This window comes from Ammodytes marinus (genome assembly GCF_949987685.1).
Source record: "Ammodytes marinus genome assembly, chromosome: 11".
NCBI lineage: Eukaryota > Metazoa > Chordata > Actinopteri > Uranoscopiformes > Ammodytidae > Ammodytes > Ammodytes marinus.
The window spans coordinates 23,242,962-23,266,860 of record NC_137215.1 but is presented as its reverse complement, the minus strand read 5'-3'; the positions used below and the strand labels follow the sequence as shown (position 1 = coordinate 23,266,860).

The 23,899-nt window shown below is 41.4% G+C and overlaps 2 protein-coding genes across 2 annotated transcripts; both read left to right on the top strand.

Annotated features, from left to right (window-relative positions):
- Positions 1-1,634: 1,634 nt before the first annotated feature.
- Positions 1,635-16,521, top strand: mypn (myopalladin; the record flags this gene model as incomplete). Its single annotated transcript, XM_080037257.1, has 20 exons — positions 1,635-2,755; positions 6,364-6,539; positions 7,062-7,113; positions 7,243-7,696; positions 7,776-7,850; positions 8,141-8,282; positions 8,517-8,540; positions 8,974-9,090; positions 9,535-10,318; positions 11,060-12,184; positions 12,729-12,861; positions 13,363-13,440; positions 14,449-14,670; positions 14,796-14,945; positions 15,036-15,115; positions 15,313-15,439; positions 15,522-15,729; positions 15,831-15,996; positions 16,111-16,244; positions 16,343-16,521. The coding sequence occupies 20 exons, from the start codon at positions 1,635-1,637 to the stop codon at positions 16,519-16,521; spliced, it is 5,547 nt and encodes a 1,848-aa protein (XP_079893383.1).
- A 4,986-nt stretch (positions 16,522-21,507) lies between these two features.
- On the top strand, positions 21,508-21,939 carry atoh7 (atonal bHLH transcription factor 7; the record flags this gene model as incomplete). Its single annotated transcript, XM_080037350.1, has 1 exon — positions 21,508-21,939. One exon carries the CDS (start codon positions 21,508-21,510, stop codon positions 21,937-21,939), a length of 432 nt encoding a protein of 143 aa, XP_079893476.1.
- Between the last annotated feature and the right edge of the window lie 1,960 nt (positions 21,940-23,899).

Here is a 23,899-nt window from a genome sequence, read left to right as displayed (position 1 = left end):
TGTTGCTGCTTGTGCATGGTGACAGGTTACCCTAGCTACTCGGCTCCATATTTTCTGTAAACTCCAAGGTTAACTGTCCGGCAAAAGTGGGAAGGCTGGGCAGCTGCCTGTGTCCCCAAGATTTACCCAGGTGGCAGCAAACAGAAGACCGGAATCTCCCTCTTTGAGCACAGGTGCACACTAAGAAGGATATACCAGTCCTTCACTGGGGGGCAGCTGGGTTTATTCTGAAGGTAAAACACACCACAACGTTCGCATTGACCTGTTGCCTGCCGTTTGTCATCAGCCTCATATACTGTGCATTGGCTGAGAAAATCTCTTAGCCTCAAGTCTTTTTCAGTTTGAACAGTTTAATTGAATTATCTTAACTTGCCTGGATGTGTGGGGCCCGTATGTGCGGGCTGTGTCTGTGAGTGTGCATGTCACCCAGCAGTGTCCCATTTCTGATAATTATAGTTGTTTGTGCAATTTGAGTAATGATTGTTGTGACTGCTCAACCTGCGATAACAAGGGCACACAGGATGAGGGGGACTGTTTTATTTTGTTGATTTTCTTCATGTAAACTGACCCCCTCACTATAATTAGATATGACTTGGTGGGCTTGGAGCCTGTTTGCAAAGGATTAATGTACACAACAGCTGCAGCTTCAGGTCTGTTGGAAGGGCATTGGTGCCTCTCTTAATTGCGCTGATTTGAGTGTCAGTAGCATATGTGTACCCTATCTCATGTCTGGATTCAATAACTTGCTCATGCCTAGTGTCAGAAAGTTGTACAGAGGCTAAACGTCATATACGTGCCGGTCTGAGGTGGAACTGGTCTCGTTGGCTTGAACCTGATACCCTGCCCGAGGCCGGAGGAAGGTTGAAATTAGGCTAAAATAAAAAGCTATTTTTATCACGTATCCCTTGCTTTTAACCACAGACTGTATTCTTGCTCTATCTTTGTGCCAAATATTTCACATGGGATACTTTGAACATAACTAAGTGTAATTTTAAAGTGGAGTTTCATCTAAGGTACATGTCAGTGTATGATCTTATTAGCTATATTTGTGTCGGATAAATAAGTATAGTGTTTTTAACTAAATCTTTGCTTTTCATGTATTTATTCAATCGACTCCCAACCACTATTTTCAGTCCTTTCAGTTACCGTAGTCATTTAAAGGTCTGATGGACAGACAACACAGGGACTTAAAGGACCATGTGTTCATTGTCCTTTTATTTGTATTCACTGAATGTTGCTTACTCAATATGCATTTGTTTTGGCTGCAACTACTTATTTAGTTTGCTGAATTAAACTAGTACGGGTCTGCGAAGAACACCCCATACTAAACTAAACTAAATTAAACTATTGATTCATTGCTATTTCAGAAAGTAAATAATGAATGCTTTATGAACTGAAAAACAGTCCAAAAGCCAAAGATAGTCCGTCTACAGTTAGGAAAGGCAAGGAATAACATAAATCTGAAAAAATTGATTTTTCTGTCTATTTGAATTATGATCATATCATTTGTTTGTAGATTGAAGATCTAAAACCTTTTGTAAGTGTCATAAATGAGTCAGCAGTAAAGTGAGAAGTGTTTTTCTGTAGACACTTACTTTAATGTAACTGAACCCCTTGTGATTAATTCCAACAGCATGCAAGAGGACAGCAGTGACCAGCCGCCGTCGCTGGCTCAGCTCTTGAGAGAGAGCTACCTGGCAGAGGCCCACGCCCAGCAGCGCCACAGCGAGATGAGCCGCTCGGACGCTTCTTCCCTACGCCTTCAGATCTACGGCTCGCTCAAAGGCAAAGCTGAGGACTCTGTGGGCCACAACGATCCCCAGTTCCCAGACCTGTCAGCCTTCCTCAGCCAAGAGGAGCTGGACGAGAGCGTGAACCTGGCCCGTCAGGCCATCGGACATGAGCCGTGTGAGGAGAGGCAAGAGGTCAAGGCCTTGGTCGCACCATTAATCCCCTCCAACATAACCCCCTCTGAGCCCCTATCTGTTCCCTTAGCTAAGCCCTGTTCTCCTCCCGTTGCCGCCCTCTCCCCTGTGCCTAGAGTCACCCAGCCTACCCAGCCTGACTTCAAAGCACTGCCAGCAGCACAGGCAACGCTTACATCAGACAGAAAGATGCTCAAAGCGTCCGCACGTCAGGAGAACGCGACCAGGAACAGCAGGGACTCCAGCGAAGGGTTTAACGACCAGAGTGGGTCTGCGAAGAACGCCCCGTACGGCCCCGAGAACCAGTCCAAGAAGGAGTTTCTCAACAAGGCGGCGGACTTCATCGAGGAGCTCTCCTCTCTCTTCAAGGCCAACAGCACCAAGCGGGTTCGACCGCGGTCCTGCAAAGCCCACAGGAGCAGGACCCAGAACAAGAGCCAGGTGGATGGGACGGTGTTTCCTCTCAGTCCGGATGACAGGGAGCGTTCCCCCAGGCCCGTGGAGGAGGAGATGGGGAGACCCAGCCCAGCAGTTAACTTACAACCAGAGGTTCAGATGGAGGCCGAGGTTGGGCATGTGGTGTTTCCAGACTGCAGGATCGCAGAGGACCCGCAGCAGCAGTACGACTCAGTTTCCCAGGAGGTAGTAGAGGAGCAGCAGGAGAAGGTGGAAGAGGCTGGAAGCTGTACCTTGACAGAAACTCCATACCCAACGGATCCTGTGTGTGAGCCTCCTCACTTCATTCAGAAACTAAAGAGCAGGGAGGTTTCAGAGGGCAGCAAGGTCCAGTTAGACTGCATCGTAAGAGGGCTCCCTGTGCCTGAAGTCCGGTAAGGAAAGAAGTGCCTTATTTCTTAGTTTGCAGGGGAAAAGGAGTACGATTTTATGTTTCCATGCTCTTTCAAATTGAGTGAACATTCATCTCAATGTCGAGCTTGAGTCAGTGGAGATGTTGCAGTAATAAAAGATTTCTGTCCATTTGGATGACCTTTTTGTTTTGGGAAGATGTAATGAGGACAAGAGTTAAAGGTCGGAGTAGGGTCTGGTGACATCATATTAGTTTTACTCAGGGACAGAATGTAAGAAGCACTATGCTTTAACTTTACAGATTAAGATATAACATGATCTTATAGTATTATAGCGTATCATGCATATTTATAGTTTTAACTGCCCAAAAGTTGATAAAAAGTTTTCTAACTAGAAAAAACAACAACAACAGTTACAAAAAAATACACCAATAATAGTATTCCAATGCCATAATCTTTAAGTAAAACAGTCACAGGGCCCCATTTTCTAAATAATGAGTGTTTTTTACTTTCAATACTTTAAATAAATTCGCTAAAAATGTAATTTGTTCTTTTTTGTGTGTGCTGACTTAGAAAATGCACATTAAAAAAGTATTGACAGAAATATATATATTGGCCTACGTGAGAAAAAAAAGACAGTTAGTCCAGCAGGGAGCACTGTTTAGTTTAATTTTCACTAGTAAAATGTACCTATGGCTATCGGGATATATCTTGGTCTATATTCTCTTAGGGACCAAAAAACTGTTTGTTTGTTTATTGTTAATGTGTCTCATGCATTCATGTTAGAAAATATGTACTGTTCAGCTTACTGTTATCAGAGATTTATACTCTCAAGTATCAATTTCGGTATAAACCCCTGAAATCCTGTATTAGTCCGACTGGTGTATTCATTGTTTGGAAGGTTAAGCTGTGTCTGTGCCAGGGCTTCAGTCTGTAACGTATGATTCCAAAGTAATTTTTATAAGTGAGTTGAGATGAATTGGTGCATGTCTTTTGTAGTTTCTTGGCCCTTCTAGACAAAAGTGACATGTGATGATAGCCAACAGCTGATTCTGAATGAGACTGCATTTGTGTATGTCTTTTGCTTTTGTGCATGTCTTTTGGTGGTTACGGTTTTTTGTGGGACACACTCTGATGAAGAATACCTTCAGATTCTTGTTAGGGGGTTGTTCTATTTATTTAGTGAGCATCAACAGTCAAGTGGCATAATATGAGAAGGTTATGCCTTTCATTACATTCAATTAAGTAATTTCTTATATCCGAGCAAAGCAGAATTTAAAAATGAAAATACACATAACTTGCTTATTTATACTTGCTTATGCTTGACTTGTGCTTTTTTTAATTATACTTTTTTAGATAGATTTCAAAACTCTGGCTTGACTGTAGTTTTCCCTCTCAATAAAGCAAAAACTAAAGTGAAGCTGTGGAGTCAGACTATAGGGGGCATGGGCTTGTTAGTCCAACTGAACATTGTTGAGCCACTAACATATACTTGTCCGGGGAGAATGTAGCTCTCTGCCATTTTTAGACTGGACCAGCTCTACGAGCTGCAGTTGCGTCTGATAATGGAACTGACTGAGCTCTTGACAGAAGCATGGAGAGTTGAGGTGAGATGATTTATACAATTCTTGCTTAGGTGGATCTCTCTATATGGTTTGGTTTTGGTCTCAGCGTCTTATAAAACTGAATATTTGAGTTCTGTATCAGTGCTTTCCACTTAAAATATCTTACTGTCAAGCGTGGCTCTTATTTAGCCTATTGTGTTTATACAAAGCTCTTTAGCTGATTTATTATTCTGATGTCAGAGTGTTTTCTCTTGCCCGTGCTACTACTGTGTTTGAGACTATAACTTAAAGGAGTCTAAATAGTGTTGTCAGGTTCACATTTCCTAACAGTGCGCTGTCTCTGGTGTGTCACTCTACAGCGTTGTGTGTGTATTCTGAGTCTATGTTTAGCATACTGCGTATTTGATCAGGTCAGCCTGTCAGAGCTTTGCAGGCTCCAGAGGGAATCTCCTCTCTGGTTCTGAAGTCCGGAGGGAAAATAGCCCCCCGACAGGTGCAGCAGAGCAGGGTCTTTGCCTCACAGACCAGCCTGCCACCTCCTCTACTACTCACGCTTTCAATTTAGACCCTTACTCATTAGAAATGACCGGACAGAACATTGGCAGCACATTCCAGCCTGCGTTGTATACCCAAGTATCGTGCAATAGATCTTCAGTGTCGTGCTTTCACTTGGAAGCTTAAATGAATTCCTCTCCATGGATCGGATCAGCAGAGAAGCCACAGGGAGCTTTGTTTGTGTTTTGAGGACTAGTTTTTTGTGTTCACTTTTTGAAGTTTTGGGACATCTATTAAAAGAAGTGTTCCATTACCCAAGAGGCTGGTGAAAGCGCTGGATAATGATTTATGATTGTATGACGACTTCTTGAGAGTGACACTTGACCTCATTCCTGTTTGTTTATTGGCTGGATTTTATAAAGCACCCAGGTCTCATCTGCTCAAAATAGACGTGCTTTGACGTCTGAAGCTGCTGCATATGTTGCTGGTCAGGACAGGAAGAGTTAAATGTTTACAATTATAGTTTTATGAATAAATAGGCAGCTGCCAACAACAACTGTACAGTACAAGATGTTACTAAGTAGGACTATTGCCACGTACCTAATCTTACCTAGGAAGGAAAGTTTTTCTGGCAAAAGATTTGATGATGTTCTGACATAAGTTGGTTTGAGCTTGCTTCTCATCCCTATAACATCAACACTGCGTTGAATTGGCCTCTCAACTGGCACGGCCCGCTGGTGGTGCTTCTTGTTTTACAGGGAAAGGGATCTGGCGCGCTCATCATCCAAAAGTTTTCCTTTTGGCCTGCTTAACTCCAATGATTGGAACCACTCCAGATACACTATTAGGGAACTATGAAAGACATGGCATGGTATCAGACTCATAGAAACAGTGGCAAAGGTTAATCGAAGGGAAAGGGAGAACTAAGTACAGTTTGAAATACTTAAGCAACTTCAGATTCTGAGCAGAGACTTCGTTGGTCAGGTTGAAAATACCAATGATGCATCCTGAATGTAACAATTTCATTGGAATACACACTACCCACTAATCCACATCAAGTTGCACTGCAGCTCACTGATTGTCCTCTAATCATAGGACACTTGCCTTTCCAAAACTACAGTACATGAAACAGCTTCTCATTTACAGAAAATTGACCATAGGTGTGTAGTGTTTCCAATATCTATCTATTTTGATGCACATTTTTTTTTATTATTGAGTGATTTAGGTCCTTCACCAACTCTTATTTTGGCATTTCTTTCATAAAAATACATAAATAAAACAACACTGAAGATTCCCTGTGGAATCTGTTTACATAGAGTAAAAATGTTTTGTGTGTATCCTTGAGGTCAAACAAACATGTTCAATTAATTTTCTTCCAAAGCAGACTTTTTAAATGTTTTAAATCATGCATTGTTTACACCCATGACCTTTCAATAACGGCAGTAACGCATTGAAAATCTTTTTTTTTTTTAATTGTAGCACTGGAAGATTCTTTCAATGCTCTCTTTTAAATACAGTCTATGGCCAGTGCTACGTTGTGCTGAGCAGTTTGTGGTCTGTGTTGAATCCTAGGTGGTTCTGTGAGGGCAAGGAGTTGGAGAACAGCCCTGACATTCAGATTGTAACCAACGACGAGTTGCACTCTCTGATCATCACAGAGGCGTTTGAGGAAGATACGGGACGCTACTCCTGCTTCGCATCCAATTTCTATGGCACTGACTCCACGTCAGCTGAGATCTATGTCGAAGGTGAATCTTACGTTCTTACTTTCTCTCTTGGTGACACTTTTTACAGTTAAGGCAAGACACTGCAGGGGAATAGGGTAAAACATGTTAACCTAGATATCATTATGAAACTTTCCCAGTTGATTACTTTCATTGAAGCAGTTATTTTTTTTAATACCGATTTTTCTGAAATGTTTGAATAAATATGCAAATCTGGCAATAACTAACCAACATTTTATAAATCAAAAAATACTGTTTAGGTCCTAAAAATTTATTTTCGAATGCCTATTGAAAAAAACTCATGTTGAGATAATGGCTGTTAAAGATCGTTGTATGGGAGGAAAAAAAAGAGTTTTAGTTTATTTTTATTAAAATAAACACCTAAATGTACATTTTGGACCTTTTATTTATAGAAAGAATATAGTATATTATGGAAGCAAAATAGCCAAAAAATCTCAAAATTGACTGGTGCTTGAAAAAACTATGTTTTTGCCCGTCGTGTCTCACCCTAAGGAAATGTGTGTACTTGCTTGTTCAAACTGACAGGTGCATCCTCCACGGATTCTGAGGGGGAACAGCACTTTGAACACCTAGCCCAGTGAGTTTATTGGCGTGGAGTTATTTAATAAAAAAATTAATAATAAAAAACATTTATATGTACATTTAGCTACCTAATTGCAACACTAAACAACACATACTTCTTTCTTCCTTCTGTGATTTTTTAAAGGCTGGAGGGGAAACCTTTACCTTCATCATCGAGCCAAACTCTCTCTTATGAAGAGGAAGACCCTCTGTCAGCCCAGCCTGCAGCAGCTGCTGAGGGGCCACCAGAGAAGCTGTCCTCTCCACCAGTTTACCAAATAATCCCAGAACCATTTCAACCAGTCCAGACATCGGCCACCGTTCTTCCATTCCCCGAGCCTTCTCAAACGTCTCTAGCATCCGCAGCATACCCTGCTCAGGAGGAGACGGTAGAGTCACCTGTCCAGATACCAACTCCTGTTTTGTCACCCGGCTACACAGACTTTTCAGAAGCCCATGTGGTGTCCACCTCTGTATCGTTCGTATCAACACCACCGTCAGCTCAGGCTACAGTGATAGCTACATCATTGCCTTTGGACTTAGTGGTCTCATCTGTGCTGCCTGTCCCGGCGGTTCCAACAGAACAGCCCCAAGTCGAGGTAGAAAAGCTTCTTTCTTCCACTCTCAATATTCTTCAATTATTTACGTTTGAATTTTTCAAACAATTTTCTTTTTTAGAGTCAGACCTCCAACCACAATTATCTTCAAGGGTTGAATGGGCAACCTATGATGGCTGCCCCTGTATTCACAAAGGTAGAGTCACTTTGAGAAGGACGCATACTGCTAGTGTGTGTGTGTGTGTGTGTGTGTGTGTGTGTGTGTGTGTGTGTGTGTGTGTGTGTGTGTGTGTGTGTGTGTGTGTGTGTGTGTGTGTGTGTGTGTGTGTGTGTGTGTGTGTGTGTGTGTGTGTGTGTGTGTGTGTGTGTGTGTGTGTGTGTGTGTGTGTGTGTGTGTGTGTGTGTGTGTGTGTCTGTGTGTTGTGTGCTGTGTGTGTGTGTGTGCTGTGTACTGATGTGACATGCAGCCTGTCTTTGTCACACTAGAACCTGCAAGACCTCCTTTCGTCACAAGGCCAGCTGGTGGTGCTAGAGTGTCGCGTCAAAGGGGTGCCTTCACCTCGGGTGGACTGGTACAGAGAGGGAAAACTCATAGAGGACTCTCCTGATTTCAGAGTTCTGCAGAAAAGTAAGCCCCGCCACTGCCCCACTATTTTGTCATACGGGAAGTAGAAATGAGAATTATGTAACTTAAAAGGTTGTGTCTTCTGCATAAATCCTGCATACAGCTACATGTATGTGTTTTTTTTTCTGGACGGAAATTAAAAATGAGACAAATAAAAAAGGCATCTTGAATCAATGGTCTTGGCATATGATGTTTTTTGCAGCTTCATAATAATTTTGATACTTGATTCTATTTCAGAGCCCAGATCTCCAGCTGAATCAGGTAAATGTTGCATTAAATCCTCATCAGTCCTCAACGTTAGTGTTGACTGAACCAAAGTTGCTGCCTGTTCTTACATGATGCTGCACTGTGTACAAATTACTCTGCTGAAGTGTTTACAGTCCTTGGCTGAGGCTTCTGCTCTTCCGCTGTGTATAAGCAAGGCCTGTTTTTCCCTGACTCTTGACCATATAAGGTAGTCTCTCATCCCGTGTCAAACCACCATGGCAGATCATGGAAGATCACTTCAACCTGCCTTAGCTGCAGATACACACTCAGCACCAGTGACACAAAGAAACCCTACTGCTGGGCATTTCAAACATAATTAATGTATCTCTTATCAGTGTGTTAAGACCCTTCTAGTTTATAAATTAATGAGATGTGATCTTGATTGTATGAGCATCATTTTATTTTTATTCTATTATTTTACCTCCAGAGGAAATATGCACCCTGGTCATTGCTGAAGTCTTTCCTGAGGATTCAGGGGTGTTTACTTGTACAGCAAGCAACAATTATGGAACCGTGTCCAGCACTGCTGCGTTAAGGGTCAAAGGTAACACTTCTGTTCTACAAAAACATCAACGACTATCATGTATTCTTATAAAAGGCTATTGAAAAGTGGAATCAGCGATTCTGGAGACCACTTGTTGTCAAAAACCCTATGTGTCAAAATCAGTGAACATCTCCTCATGATCAGTTACCATATGTACTGTGAGTACACTGAAGAAAGAAAAAACAGTGTTTATACATGACCTAGACTCTGTAAACAGTCACTTTGCTAGCTATGCTGGGGCCGCTTTTTAACATACCCTTTGTCTACATGCCTGTTTACAGAGCCTAACCTCCGTATTAACACCAGATTCTTTTTAAGCGCACAGAGTATGAACAGGTGATCGTTTACTGATTTTCACAAAAAGTAATTTTGACGACAAGCATTTTCCAGAATCGCTGACTCCACCTCGAAATTACTCATCTCAATCTTTCTGATCCTCCTCAGCAAATGGCAGTAACATTAACCATGTGAGGCCCTTCAGCAGTGTAACAATGGTGCCAAGTCAAATCCAAGCACCTTCCCTGTCAGCCCCCGCTGTAAATCTTCAACCAGAGGTTAACGCGACCAACAGCATCAAGCCCCACTCTAGCACCATTCGCCTAGACCCTCTCATTTCCAGCACCTTACGCCTGGACCCCTTGAACACCAGCACGCTCCGTCTGGACCCCCAGAGCTCCAGCATGCTGCGTCCAGACCCCCTTCGCACCAGTCTACCCAGTCTGGAACCCTCCAGCCTGAGCAGCAGTAGCTCCTCTTTCAACTCTCGCAGCACCAGCACCCCAAACCTAGACCCTTTCTACCTCCACCAGAGCCCTCTTGGGTCCAGTGGAGCACGCCCAGAACCACATAGCCGTGGACATGTGCTCTCCGGCCCAAAACCCTTCACTTCTTCATTTGCTTTTGAGACTTCAGGTGAGCAGGAAGTGTCCAGATCTTCAGTGACACTGCCTGACACAAGCCTCCAAGTCAAAGGGACCCCAAACCACAAGAACGGGAGCCCCGCTGTGGTGCCTCTCCCTGATCCCCCTCCGAACTCCTGCCTAAAGACAGGCGCCCTGACCAACCACAAAGACTCCCGCTCCAGCTCCAGAGTCGGCCGCCGTGTGCACTTCAGACTGCCTGAGGACGAGGAAGAAGAACTGAGCAAAGGGTCCAGTCAGTCCGATGAAGACAACAATGAGACGTCAGCCAACAGAGGACCACCACCAGTGCTAACTAAACCCAAACTGTGAGTTGAGCAACTAAAAGACGAGTAGATGGATCTCAATGTCACAACTGTTCCAAACAAGGCTGTCAGAATTGTGTATAATATGTAGTGTAAGGAAAAGGGATTGTATAGATGGTTTATCCGTATTGTGGAATTAGTCAAAATGAATTAAGTGGGCTGTATTGAGAGGTGGGAGGTTCCTCCTCCACTGGCTCAAATAGCAGCTGAAATCAGTTGCAATTCATAAATGAACGCATGTGGACTTCAAATGTGGACCTTCCAGCTTTCTAAAACAAGGGATGGCGTTTTCTATTTGTGAGTGTACTCCTCAAAATTTATATAAATCGATAACGCTGTTAATGAAATCTTGTCATAGGTTTTAAACATTAAGATAAATATGTTTCCTTTATTGTTTTGTCTGAGCACATTTATAATTATAGAAATTTGATTTGATGACAAATAAAATAGAACTGTTTAGAACGAAAGCTGTAGGCTCTACATACTTTTAGCTCTCATTATACATGCTCTACTGTCTATTCTCTACACTGTAGAGCATGGACAGTGTTTTGTTTGTAGGCTACTTGTTGCTAGTCCATAAAAGGGCAGAGTATCCTTCATGCTGACTTTGGCTCATTCCTGTCGGGGTTCACTGCATGGACATTATTTATGAGAAGCAGTGTGCCGAGCAGCTCTCATTTTCACCATGTATAGTGTCATTTTCCGGTTGTCCTTAAATTTTTTGGTTTGCTTTTCATCAACCAGGGACCCAGTCCAACTCCAGCTTCTGCACAACCAGGTCCTCATGGAGCAGCAACAGGACACTGAACCTCAGACCCAAACCCCCATCCAGCCTCAGCCCCAGCCCCAGCCCCCATTCCTGATCAGGACCCAGCCTGAGGTCCAAAGCTCCAACGAAGGTCCGCCGTGGTCCCAGAGAAGAATGCCTCTTGAACCCAATCCGCCACCTTTCCGGACGAACCTTAATGCCACGACACCCCTGCAGCCGACATCCTCCATCTCTGCAGCTCCAGTGACCTCCGCCACCCCTTCTCCCTCTCTGAGCTCGGTTGCAGCACTCAACATCCCCTTTTCGACTCCTTTCAACACTTCCCCTACCCCTCCGATTAGCTCCCTTCCTTCAATCCCTCAACTAAAGACTCTTTCATCACAGGTGACCTCCCTTCCGCCAGCCCCACAGCTGAAAACAGCTCCTCCACCCTACAGCATAGCTCCTGTTACCCAAATGAACACCATCCATGCCTCCCACCTCAACCTGGCCCCCTCAGCTCTTGCCAGAACTGCACCAACAACATCCCAGGTTTTTTCTCCTGCGGCACCAAAGCTTATTACAGGCCCCACAGGTCCACACCAGACCTTTCAGCAGATCACATCATCTGCTGCTTCTCTACAGAGAACCACTCATTCCTCTCTCATGAACCTCACCGCCACCTCCCACACCTTCAACTACGCCCGGCCTAAAGAGTTCCTAGCCGCTCATACCTTCTCCCCAGTCAGGAGTCCTTCCCCGACGGAATCCCCTGTCCCCTTGCTCCTGGAGCTGGCTGCCGAGCTCAACTCCTCCACGGCCAGCTCCCCTACACTCCCGCCGTTTTCGCCACCGCCCAGGATGTTCCCCACCAGAGAGCTCATGTCTCCCACAGGCCCTCCGTCCCTCGTGTCCTCCCCTACACCGGGGTCGGCCTCATACCTGAACAGCATGTATGCCCTGCGAGCCCAGTCGCCTCCCCAGGCCTCCTCGCCCACCTCAAGTGGCTCCAGCCCCAGCCCCATTCAAAACCCTGTGGCCTTCCTCAGCTCTGTGCTGCCGTCGCTGAGCCCGAGTCAGCCCACCAACTCAATGGGCCTGCCCAGGGGAGCCCCTTTAGGGTACGACCCCCTCTCCCTTTGACGGACTACAATGTGTAAATGTAGAGGGAATATTAGTAAAGTGGGATAGTTTTGGCATGTCATCTTTCATGTCCCTTTAAACTATAATATACATCCCATATATTACGATTTAATAGATTTTTTTTAAACTGAGGTTGTCTTTTGCACAATTTAAAAATCAAATTCAAAAAATACCACACACAGATTGTAAAGTTGTGCCTCTTTAAACCCCAACTGACAATACGTGAATTAATTTTTTTTTCATTATTGGTAAAGTGGGACACTCTATTTTTGCTTAAAACCAACAGATAAGCAAAGGGGGAGAAATGTCTTGATTTAATAATTTTTTAAACTTTGAAATATACTGTACATTATGTCTTGTTTATCATTTCTTATATGTTTTTATGTCATTTGAGCTTGCCCTGTCAAAGGTGAATTTTTGTATAAATAAAGCTGTTCTTATCTTAACTTATCTTCTATAATGTTCATGGGATTGCTGAACATTCACATGCTCTACTAACACCTTTTCCTCCTGTCTCTTCAGGCTAAAAAAGAGCATACCAAAACCGCGTCTCCCGTCGGCAGAAGACATTCGTGGAAGCAGAGAAATTCTCCTCCGTGACATTGAAAAAAAGCTCCAAATGAAAGATGATACTCTACAATTTGCATATCAACAGGTACCAATTAGTTTCCAGCTCTGCAGCTGTGCTTGATTTCTCCCTTTTTGACTAGTTTAAATGCAGTGATGTAGTGGTGATCAGGAACCATAGTTCAAATAACTAAAAAACATTTTTTGATTGATTTCTGACTCCATTACATCCCTGCTCAGTTAGATATTGGACTACTGTGTGAGTATTAATGTCAATAAATGATAGATTTGTTGACATTGAAGTTTACTGTGCAATATTAACAACGACTGTGCTGCATTCTCATCCATATCCATCTTTACTTGTGTATTCATTTTGAGATGACTGTACCTCAACAAATATTTAAAAATCCAAAATCAGAAAGGAACTAAGCCATTATTCCCTCCGCAGTCATCCACAGTTATACATCCCAGTGTGTGTCCATTTACCATAGCAACAAATGCATGCTAATAACAGTAGTGTGTGTCATTTCATCAGTATCAGTATGTGTGTCTTTGTTGGTGTTCATCATCCATCCCTATCCTCTCATAGAAGCCGAGTATTGAGGTGAAAACAGCAAGCAGACCCCTTGGACCAAACATTCCTGCTACTGTCATTAACTATGATGAGGTACAAGGATCTTGCCATCCCAAGCACTGCTTTTGCTCGAGGCGAGATTAAGAAACTTGGGATATTCTCATATATTTACTGAAACACTGTGGTTAATCATTATATTTTATCAAGTTTTCAAGCTTCTGTTAACTAATACATAACCTGCACGTATAATCTGAAAAACCTTTTAAAGGTTCAAATTCATCAAGTTAACGTAATGTATTGACGCTGTTAACTCAATTTACATTTTGCCCCATCAAAGCTTGCAGCCCCCTTTTCTTGCTGCTTGCTTTTCAGATTTTTGTCTTCACAACACTTTCAGGAAAAAAAAATATCCAGCTAGCTAGGTCTGAGTATTGGCAAGGACTTCACGATATGATACATATCACGATACATGGGTCATGATATGATATATCAAGATACATTATGATATTGTGCATATTGCAATATTCCACATAGTTCACTGAAAATGTAAGAAAAAAAAGAAAAAGAGCTGAAATACAAGTTGCTGTGTACGATCTGGGTGGTTTTTATAGATCACATTCTATTATATCTATAATTCAGCGGAAAAATTTAGTTTGGAATTTCATTCAAAACTTTAATACAATTACAAAACCCGGCAATTAGGCAAGTAACTGAGCTGTACTGCAACATCCACAGGAGCCGAGGGTGATGAAAATGAAAACATATTGTCATATTGTTGTTTTTCCTTTGAATTTGTTTGAACTCGACGCAATTGTAAATGAGGGTCACCCCTCAATTGGTCTCTCGAGGATAAATAAAAGTTAAATAAATATTATACAGCAATATGTATTCATTCAGACAAATTCCGCTGCATGATCAATCTGATATTTGAGTTTTATATTGTTACTTTAAATTCACTGCTGCAACATGGAAAATAGATGCACGGTGTCTCATGTTGGATTGCATACCATGTGTCACATCTGGCACAAAGACAGATGATGCATGCAGTAAAGTGATGTTGGCTTTGGAGATTACTTTTACGTTGTGGTTTCCCTTTTCCAGGAGTACAAAGTGTCCAATTTTGAGCAGAGACTAATGAGCGAGATTGAATTCCGTTTGGAGCGGACGCCGGTGGAGGAGTCGGATGATGAGGTGACGCATGAAGACGTCCCTACAGGGAAATGCATTGCGCCCATATTCAACAAGAAACTGAAGAACTTCAGGGCCATGGAAGGTGTGCCTGTCACTATCTCTTGTAAAGTCGTTGGAATCCCTGTTCCAAAGGTGAGCGGTTTAAGACTGTGGCATACTAGGTGCTCTCCTATGAGGCTCTCGCTGTGCCAGCCCAGTGAAATTATGACCTGTCACTTTTCTCCCTAACATTTATCCTATACATTTAATGACATCAGGTTTACTGGTTCAAAGATGGCAAGCAAATTTTGAGAAAGAATATTCATTACAAGAAGATAAGAGAGGGGGATGGGACCTGCGCTCTACATATAGAGTCCACGACCAACGATGACGATGGTAACTACACCATCATGGCAGCTAATCCACAGGTAATACTTTACTCTCCCTGTTCTTGTTGAAAACTTCTCCTCTTCAGCTTCACAATATGATTTTCTATTTGCAATTTAATGACCCTTCAGGGACGAATTAGCTGCTCCGGTCACTTGATAATCCAAACAGGACCTCCCCGAAACCGAATGACACCTATTCACTCTCAGAGGTGAGCAGGACTGAGTGTGCAGTGTGATCTGCAGAGGTAAGAAGAAATCCTCTGCAGCATGAAGAACCAGCCAATTATTGACTTTTCTTCCTGAAAATAATGATACTTAGGGATCATGTGTATCCATCTGACTAAAAATTCTAACATGCACCACAACAAAGTTTTCGATAACATGCTCTGCTATACTCCCTTTTCAGGGTACGAGCCCGCATACAGGAAGTCGAAAGTGAGCAAACGCAGGAGCGCTTCTTTCAGCCTCATTTCGCCCAGGCACCTGGGGACATGCTGGCTCACGAGGGACAACTATGTAGGCTAGACTGTAAGGTAGGCAGCACGCATGTAATATACAGTCGGTAAAATATTGCATTATTGCTTTGCCTTACTTTCACCCCTATTTTTCTTCCAGGTGAGTGGCCTACCCAACCCAGAGCTCATGTGGTTGGTCAACGGGAGGCCAATCTATCCAGACCTTTTGCACAAGATGTTGGTGCGGGAGAATGGCATCCATTCTCTGGTCATCGACCCTGTGACACAGAATGACGCCGGCATGTACACATGCATTGCAAGCAACAAAGCGGGGCAGAGCTCCTTTAGTCTAGAACTGACTGTTGTGGGTAAGGACTGAATACAAGTATGCAAATCAGTAGAAGGCTTTGGTGTGATATCCCCCACCCTGTTAGGAAGGTTCCAGTAATCTAAGTTATGTCCACTTTAGAGAAAGAGATGAAGCATCCTCCTCAGTTTGTGGAGAAACTACAGAACATGGGTATTCCTGAGGGAAGTCCAGTCAGGATGGAGTGTCGTGTGGTGGGTATGCCACCTCCAGTCATCTTCTGGAAGAAGGATAATGACACCATTCCTAGAACTAGGGCTAGATTTAGGTAAGTGGTAGTCTCTCCACATAGCTGTTATAGTCCCACATTTTGCAAGATTTAAAAAAAAAAATCTCTATTTGGGACTGGAACAAGTTCTCCATTATCTGTCTTTTTTTTCAGCATGACCCAGGATGCAACAGGTTATGTGTGTCTCCTTATCCAGCCAACATTGAAAGACGATGCTGGCTGGTACACGGTGTCAGCAAAGAACGAGGCTGGAATTACATCCTGCACCTGCAGGCTTGATATTTATGGTAAATATCTTGCATAGAAGTTTAACTATTAGCTTTGTGAAGACAATTTTTAGGCATGTCACTTAAGTAGTAATGCTGGCTACCTGCTGCACCTTCAGCACAGTGGCATCAGAGCGTCCCCGCACCAATGAAGAAGGCTCCACGCACGGGCAGCCGCTACGCAGCCCTCACAGGCCAGGGGCTTGACATCAATTCGGCTTTCACTACGTCAGACACCGGCCCCTTCCTGTTTTCCAGCTCCCCTCCTGAGGCCATGCTGGAAAGTGACGAATTGTGAGCGGACTGCGAAACACTTCAGCTTGGAGACCCCTCGTAGGCCACCCAGGCAGAGGAGGGGGCTAAAAAGCAGAATGATGATCTGAGCAGATTGTTGGGATTTGTGTGACGCATTTCAAGAAAAACATTCAGAATAGAGTGTCAACGAATGATTGGGTTAAAGCTATCAGCACTGATAGTCGGTTTGTCACCATTCCTATTTACTCATTTGAAGAGTGTTTCCCATACAGAAATAGACAGATCTGCCAAGTCTTAGCTCATGAGCAATTAGTACAGTGAAATAGTGTTCTGTGATGGGTTTGAATGAATCAAGTTTGTTTTCTACTTCATACTTAGCTATGATAGTGAAGCTGTTGCTGAATGTTAGTGATAACCACTTATGTGTACTGAAATTAAATGTATCTGTACTAGAACTATTTGTTTAGTTTAAAGTTTATTTAAAACATAGTTATATTACTAGGTTATTGTTTATTAATAAATTAGATAGAATAGAGTACATTAATAGACATTTGAATGTGCCATTTATATCAGTGTATTAAAATGGCTCCGCCAGGGTGGGATTCTTTCTACAATGAAATTATTTCTTGATGTTCATCTCTAGTTCACATTTTTGCACCATTTTGTTTCATGTGCATGCATGCCAATGGCTGATGAAGACGCAAATATAGTTATATCTTTTCTTTTTTAAAGATATTTTTTGTATTTTCAAGACTTTTATTGATAGTGCAGAGAGACAAAGATAAAATGGGGTATAGAGGGGAATGACATGCAGAGAACGAGCACCTCCGCAATATTGTATAACTAAACACAAACAGTGTCTGTTTAGTTATAATATTAATAATGCTGTTAAGTAAGTCTCTTTTATAGTTAGTTATTGGGTGTAGTTTTGTTTTCAGGTGATTGAATTCATCTTTGTATTGGCAAAGATTTATCTTAGTTGTATCTACAGTTGGAGAAATGTATATCAGAGGAAGGAGTCAGGTTATACTAAAAGCTATCAGAGAAGTGTCATTGTTTTTGTTTTCTTTAAATATGGACTGTTAGCTTTGCTTTAAAATGAAACCAACAAATCAAATCTATGTAGTCAAATAAGGTTATAATGGAACTTTAAAACAAATTCGAGTCCGTTTGAAAAACACATTGAAGAAAAGTTTGAAAGCACATTACTCAACTGATGTAAAGTTGCACATTGTAAAATAGTTTTGTCCTTCTCGGAATAAAGTTATATTTATTCAAATGAGTGATTATGTTTTACTCTGCTGGAACAGGTGGTTAGACGGCACCTGAAATCATTCTGCACCATTTTCAGCGCTTCCTTTGATTCACTGCTACATTTTGGCAGTGAATCACATGGTTGATACATATTTTTTTTTTCATCCCTTTTATTCAGAATTGTATGTAGGGTGTATTAAGCGACTTTGAGTTTCTAGAAAAGCACTATGAAAACAATATATTATTATATTATTAAAAGGGTTAAATGGGTAGTTTACTCTGACACTGATGTGGGTTAAAATATAGATATAGGCCTTTTCTGCTGCAGCCCCTAGACTATGGAACGCTCTCCCTGACCAACTGAGGGCCCCACAGACTACAGCTCTTTTTAAACGGAACCTCAAAACTCATCTCTTTAAAAGAGCATTTGGCTAAACTTTCTTTGAGGTTCCCCCCTTTTTAAGCACTTTGAGATTCTTGAATATAAAGTGCATTATAAATAAAATTTATTATTATTATTATTATTATTATTAGATATTTACTGTCATTACTGAGCGCTTGTTTTGACTTTGCTGTAATCAGAGCCCTATTACCTTAAACTGATGCCAAATTCAAAACCATTGGGAAAGCTTAGAAGCCAATTAAGCATTTCTAATCAGTCCAATTAGAGGGGAAGAGAGTTCAAATAGGCATAAAATTACATTCACCTAACGTGACCTAATTATACTCTGAGCCTCATCTGACCAGCTGCCAGGCCTAGTTGTTCACTGCATGTGTTGCACTTGTAAATATGGGCTGTGGGATTTGATTTAGTTGTTTTTTTGTTTGTTTTTTCATTTGATGTTTCTTATGTTTATCTTTTTTTTAAACTTTTTCAAAGTGGATTACTGAAGTATCAACAAAATAATAACTAATGTTTTCAGACCAGATTCTTAAAGTGTGTTACAAATTCAGCAATAAAGGTTCAAATTGAAAGGCAACAGTATTGGCACACTTGTGATGTGTTTCTCTATGCCCACTAAAGGCAAAAATGAGCTTATTCACACTGCTCATTTAAATGTAATCCTGTGATGATAATAACATTTATCAGGTCACTTCACACATGCAGTAGGAACTCTTTCCTACACTTTCTCCTGTTCCGAAACATACGCTTCTGGTCTTAATCTCCATTTTCTCCATAAGGAGAGGTGGATTTATGAGGGTGCATGTTTCTGTAAGAGCAGACGGGTTTCTCCTCAGTGGTGACATATGGCTTTTGACAGAGGGCATGGCTCAGCCCTTGGTGCTCGGATGAGCCAATCATGTGAGAGGCTGTACCAAAAAAAAAAAAGAAGAAGGAGAAGACACGGAAGGGCCGGGCCGGGTCTGAGACGAGGCCCTCAGACAAGACAAGCAGCAGCTGGCAAACTACCTCAATCTGTAATCAATGAACCAACTGGTAGATAGGATTATATGCCTAATTGCACAGCTAACCAGTCCATCCCAAAGTGACCAGACAGCATCAGCTTGTGTCCATGACCCAAAACCAGAGACGAGGCATTATTCCAGGCCTCTGACAGTGATTAATCATTCATAACCTACCTCACACCCAAGCTTTGAGTTGGTCAATACAGTGACAGGAGCTACACGTCCTTCCTGACAAAAGGATGACACCAGAACATAAAGCAGCAGAGTCGGAAGAAATATTCTGATTCTTTACTTAAGTAAAAGTTACAATACCCTTGTGTTTAAATACTATACTAGAAGTAAAGTGCTGGATTCCCATTGTACTTAAATTAAAAGTACATAGGTATTACCTAAAATGATTGTTAGTATCAAAAGTACTCATTAAGAATAATGGCTTCTTTTTACTGTGTAAAATAAATATTAACTATCATTGAGGCATTTTGAAGTGAAAAAAAAACTAAAAATAATTTGAACTTGTAGTTTACAAAAAGGTATCATATTTTACTAGCTCATTATTTTGTAAGCATAACAATATTAATCTGCATTGTAACAGTGATGCAGATGACAGATAATTGTATTGTAAAATAAAATAACAAAGAGTAGAATAGAAGCAGAAAGTTAAATAACATTTAAATACCCAGAATTGTACTTTATTGTTTACTAGAAACGAATCACATGATTTTTTCAGATAAACACACAGTTCAATGCAATTTAAAGTGTGACATAACAATGATTTGAATATAATGTAGCGTAAAAAGTGCGTACTGTTAAAGTAGAGTGGATCATTTTTAGTATTTTCTGTGACAGTCAACAGTGTGTTTGGGTGAATCCTTGTATTGGAGGAACGTGCTCTGAACTATCCTCCTGAGTTACAGAATACAATGTTGGCAGATGGGAAGGACAGACAGACAAATTATTCTGTCGGTCCAATTTTCTCGGACCACTACACAGATCAATTATTTATTTCTCATGTGGTCCCAAGTACATAAGCGACATTAATGCATCCCACATACTGCGATTCATTAAGACCGCAGCACACCGGTCCCACTGATGTCAATTTAATTCATAAAGCAGAAGAATCTTCTGGAAAATGTCAGCATTTCACCTGTTCAAAAACTGCACAACAAATCTCATATGGTCCAGCAATCTGTACACCATCTTGGCCCATATTGTTTGAGAGACATAATCCCCTGATATGCTGTTAAAAACCCCTCAGGTTACAAACCACACTTCCACTTCTGTTGCCTCAGGCTAATCTCAGATTATGGTTATTATCAAATGACCAGATACATGAGAAGTGAAAGGGGGCTTATGCAAATTCATTTATGTCCAAGGTGCTTCCAAAGATCCATTTTAATTCAGTAAATAAATTAGATTTAAATTGTGATACCTACATACTAATTTTTAAGATACACTGCGGCTAAATATAATAAATACTCAATCAATGATGTATTTCAAATTCCAAACATAAATGTTACATTTTAGGAAGAGAAAACATTTGAATTAAAATAATGATAGAATCAGAAATATAAAAGTTGTCATACAAGGCAAGTCAAGGCAAGTTTATTTATATAGCACAATTTAGGAAATTCTGAAATCCTGACACAGCAGAGTGAATACTTAAAATATCTCACATGTTCTCTTGCCGTTTTAGCATTATTTGTGATGTAGTTATATTCATCTGCATACCTGTCGGTTGTAATATACAATATTTTGTCAATATTCTGTATAATAATTAAATCCATTATGGCTATTTTTATGAGATTTGTATTAACTGCTGGAAATGTAACTGGGAAATAACCACAATGTTTGCCTTTTAAAAGTTTGTTGTGTGTTTTGCTGTGGTGAGTTGTGCTACCAGATGGTAGACTTTTGGTGTTTGGGACACATGGCTCTGAGTGAAGCCACGGTCGGAGAGCCCAGCCCAGCCCAAGATAATTGGAATTTCATTAAGGTTTTGTTTGTGTGTGCATGTGTGCGTGTGCTGAGAGTGGGTGTGGGTGTTTATGAGTCCGCATGGGTGTGTTTCTCTATATGAGCAATATTGAAGATTGAGGGGGAGAGGGGCAGGGACCCCACCTGCTGCCACCTGTTTATCTCCTCCATCTTATAAAAGCTGCTCCCTCACTGTCTCCAGGATCACAGACACCTTGGACTCTTCAGGCCTGCCACTATCTGGACTTACAAACCATTTCCGCACAAAGGACACACGGCTTGGACATCAGCCAGCAGACCTCTGAGGGACCTTGAAGCTTGAAACACTTGACCGGTGGTTGAATCTCTCTCATCTGAGAACTTGCATCTTTTTTTGATTCTTCAACCAAACGTCATGAAGTCGCGCCGACCCAGCTGCACTGACTCTGGATCCGAGTCCTCAGAAGCAGACTGCAAGAGCCCAGAGAAATATGAGACTGTCACCAGGCGACGGAACGCTGCCAATGCCAGAGAGAGGAAGAGGATGCAGGGTTTGAACACAGCCTTTGATTGCTTACGTAAAGTGGTCCCCCAGTGGGGCCAGGACAAACAACTGTCCAAGTACGAAACACTGCAGATGGCCCTCAGCTACATCATGGCCCTTAACCGGATCCTGACCGACGCAAGGAGGCACAACGCTCCTCACAGGCAGTGGCTGGACCTGCAGTTTGACTGTTCACAGCCTGAAAACTACCCCTGCCTCATGAGGTACGACTCTCCCACTGGACAGGAGTACATCCAGTCGCCATTTTCCTATCAGTTCGATAGCCATCAGGTCCACGCATAAACGGCTGCCACTCGGTAGACAATCAGTCATGTTGTTGGGAGTGAGTGACAATGTGAATATTTTTCCTTCCATCTAGGAGAACGTAAATACATTTGTATTGCATTAAATTTGTTTATTTATTTATCTACCTTTTGTAAGACCAGATCAGAAAGCATCTTTTGTTCAAGTGTAGCAATGAGAGAAATGTAGAGTCATTACAATGACAACTAGATTGCACTGAAGACACAGGCAATGCTATATTTTTGTATCATTTGTTTTGATATGGCCCTAAAATGTTTGTGCAATGTTCAATGGATTCTGAGAAAATCATTGGTCATTGTTGAAGTCAATATGTAACTGTTTTGTTAATGTTTACGTACATGTTTGTAGAGTTGAAAAATATTTGTTATTTTTCACATGCAGACCTCTATTTTGCTGAATTATACTTTTTGATCAAAAATAAAAAAAACTATTTTGTATGAAATGTTCCTCTTCTTCTTTATTGTATTCTCCCCTAAGGTTCAGTCGTAAAATAATTCAGTGTGAAATAAGACTATCTACCGCATCTATAGAGTTGGTTCATATAATGCAAAAAATTACTCTGACATACTGGCAACCTAAATAGTACACTCACTCACACAGACTTAAGTTTCACTGCATAATTTTCTAATTAAAAAAAAACGTAGTTATATTAAAATAATCTATAATAATAATATCACTGTGTCTCCTTTGTGAGGCAATAAAACAAGGGTTGTCAAGGAGAACTAATTTACAGCACCTCCTTTGTTTTGTGTGTGTCAAGTTCTCAGTAGGAGTAATGGCAGGTCATGTCCGCTCACTGCCTCGCTCTGCACCCCGGGGAACAAATCATTCTTTTGTCCTGAGCTCCTGTGTTCCGAGATAAGACACTTTTTACGTCAGTGGGGAATCAAAATCTAAACATTTAAAATAAACTCATTTTGAGGAGACTACGTAAAATCCTTTAAATTTTAAAATTCTCATTTTGTTTTCTATATAAAAATAACACCCTCTGAGTTCAAAAATATTATTCTGATTCAACTCTGCTAGAGGATAGTTTAATGTATGCAGAGAGAAACCAGGTTACCATATGATCAACAACTGCCCATTGCTGGAGGCCCACAGCTACAGATTTAAATGGCAATCAACGTCCACTGAAAAGTTATTGTTCCAGATTTTAAAAAGTTTGAATGGTGGCACAAGCCACAGCAAATTAAGGAAGCCTGTGTGCCAGAACCTGCCACGGCTTCAGCGGGGGAGCAGAAATTAAACTCTATTGTGTGATAATGGCTGTGTGTAATCGCTCTGTTCAGAGCCACTGAGGCATGAACACCCGTAGCTGGACCCAAACTCTAGCTGCATTAAGCATAACTGTACTTTCCAACTGCTGACATATTATAGACGTTATAAGCTTGCAGCTGATACGGGTTGTAATATTGTGAATTATGTGTTGTTTATCGCATATTATGGGTGGTTTAATGCCTTTAACTGCACAAAATAAACACACGACATACAAAATTACGATAGTCATTGCACACACAATTATACAAACCAAATGTAAAATATAGCTAAAGTATTCAATAGTTTAAACTAATTATTTAATTTGACCAATAACTCTTAAATAGGCCTATATGTTTCAGGGGGTTTTGTTGGGTTTGCAGAGGGAACTTGGCTGACAGATAAGTTGCCAAACAGATGGTCATAATCATTAATATGACATGTTGAATGCATGCATATCTAATAAAATGCATTCTAGCAATAAGCATGTCAAAAATGAATAGAAGGCATAGTCAAAAGTGCGTGGCGTTAATGAAGCCGCTACCATCAGTGACACTGCAATTACGCTCATCATTAATTCAGTCACAGCTGGTGACAAAAGAAATAATCGAAGGGAAATGAATTGATTTTGTCAATTGGAGCACGTTATTGGATGAGTTGTATATCAATAGTGACAACAATGTGC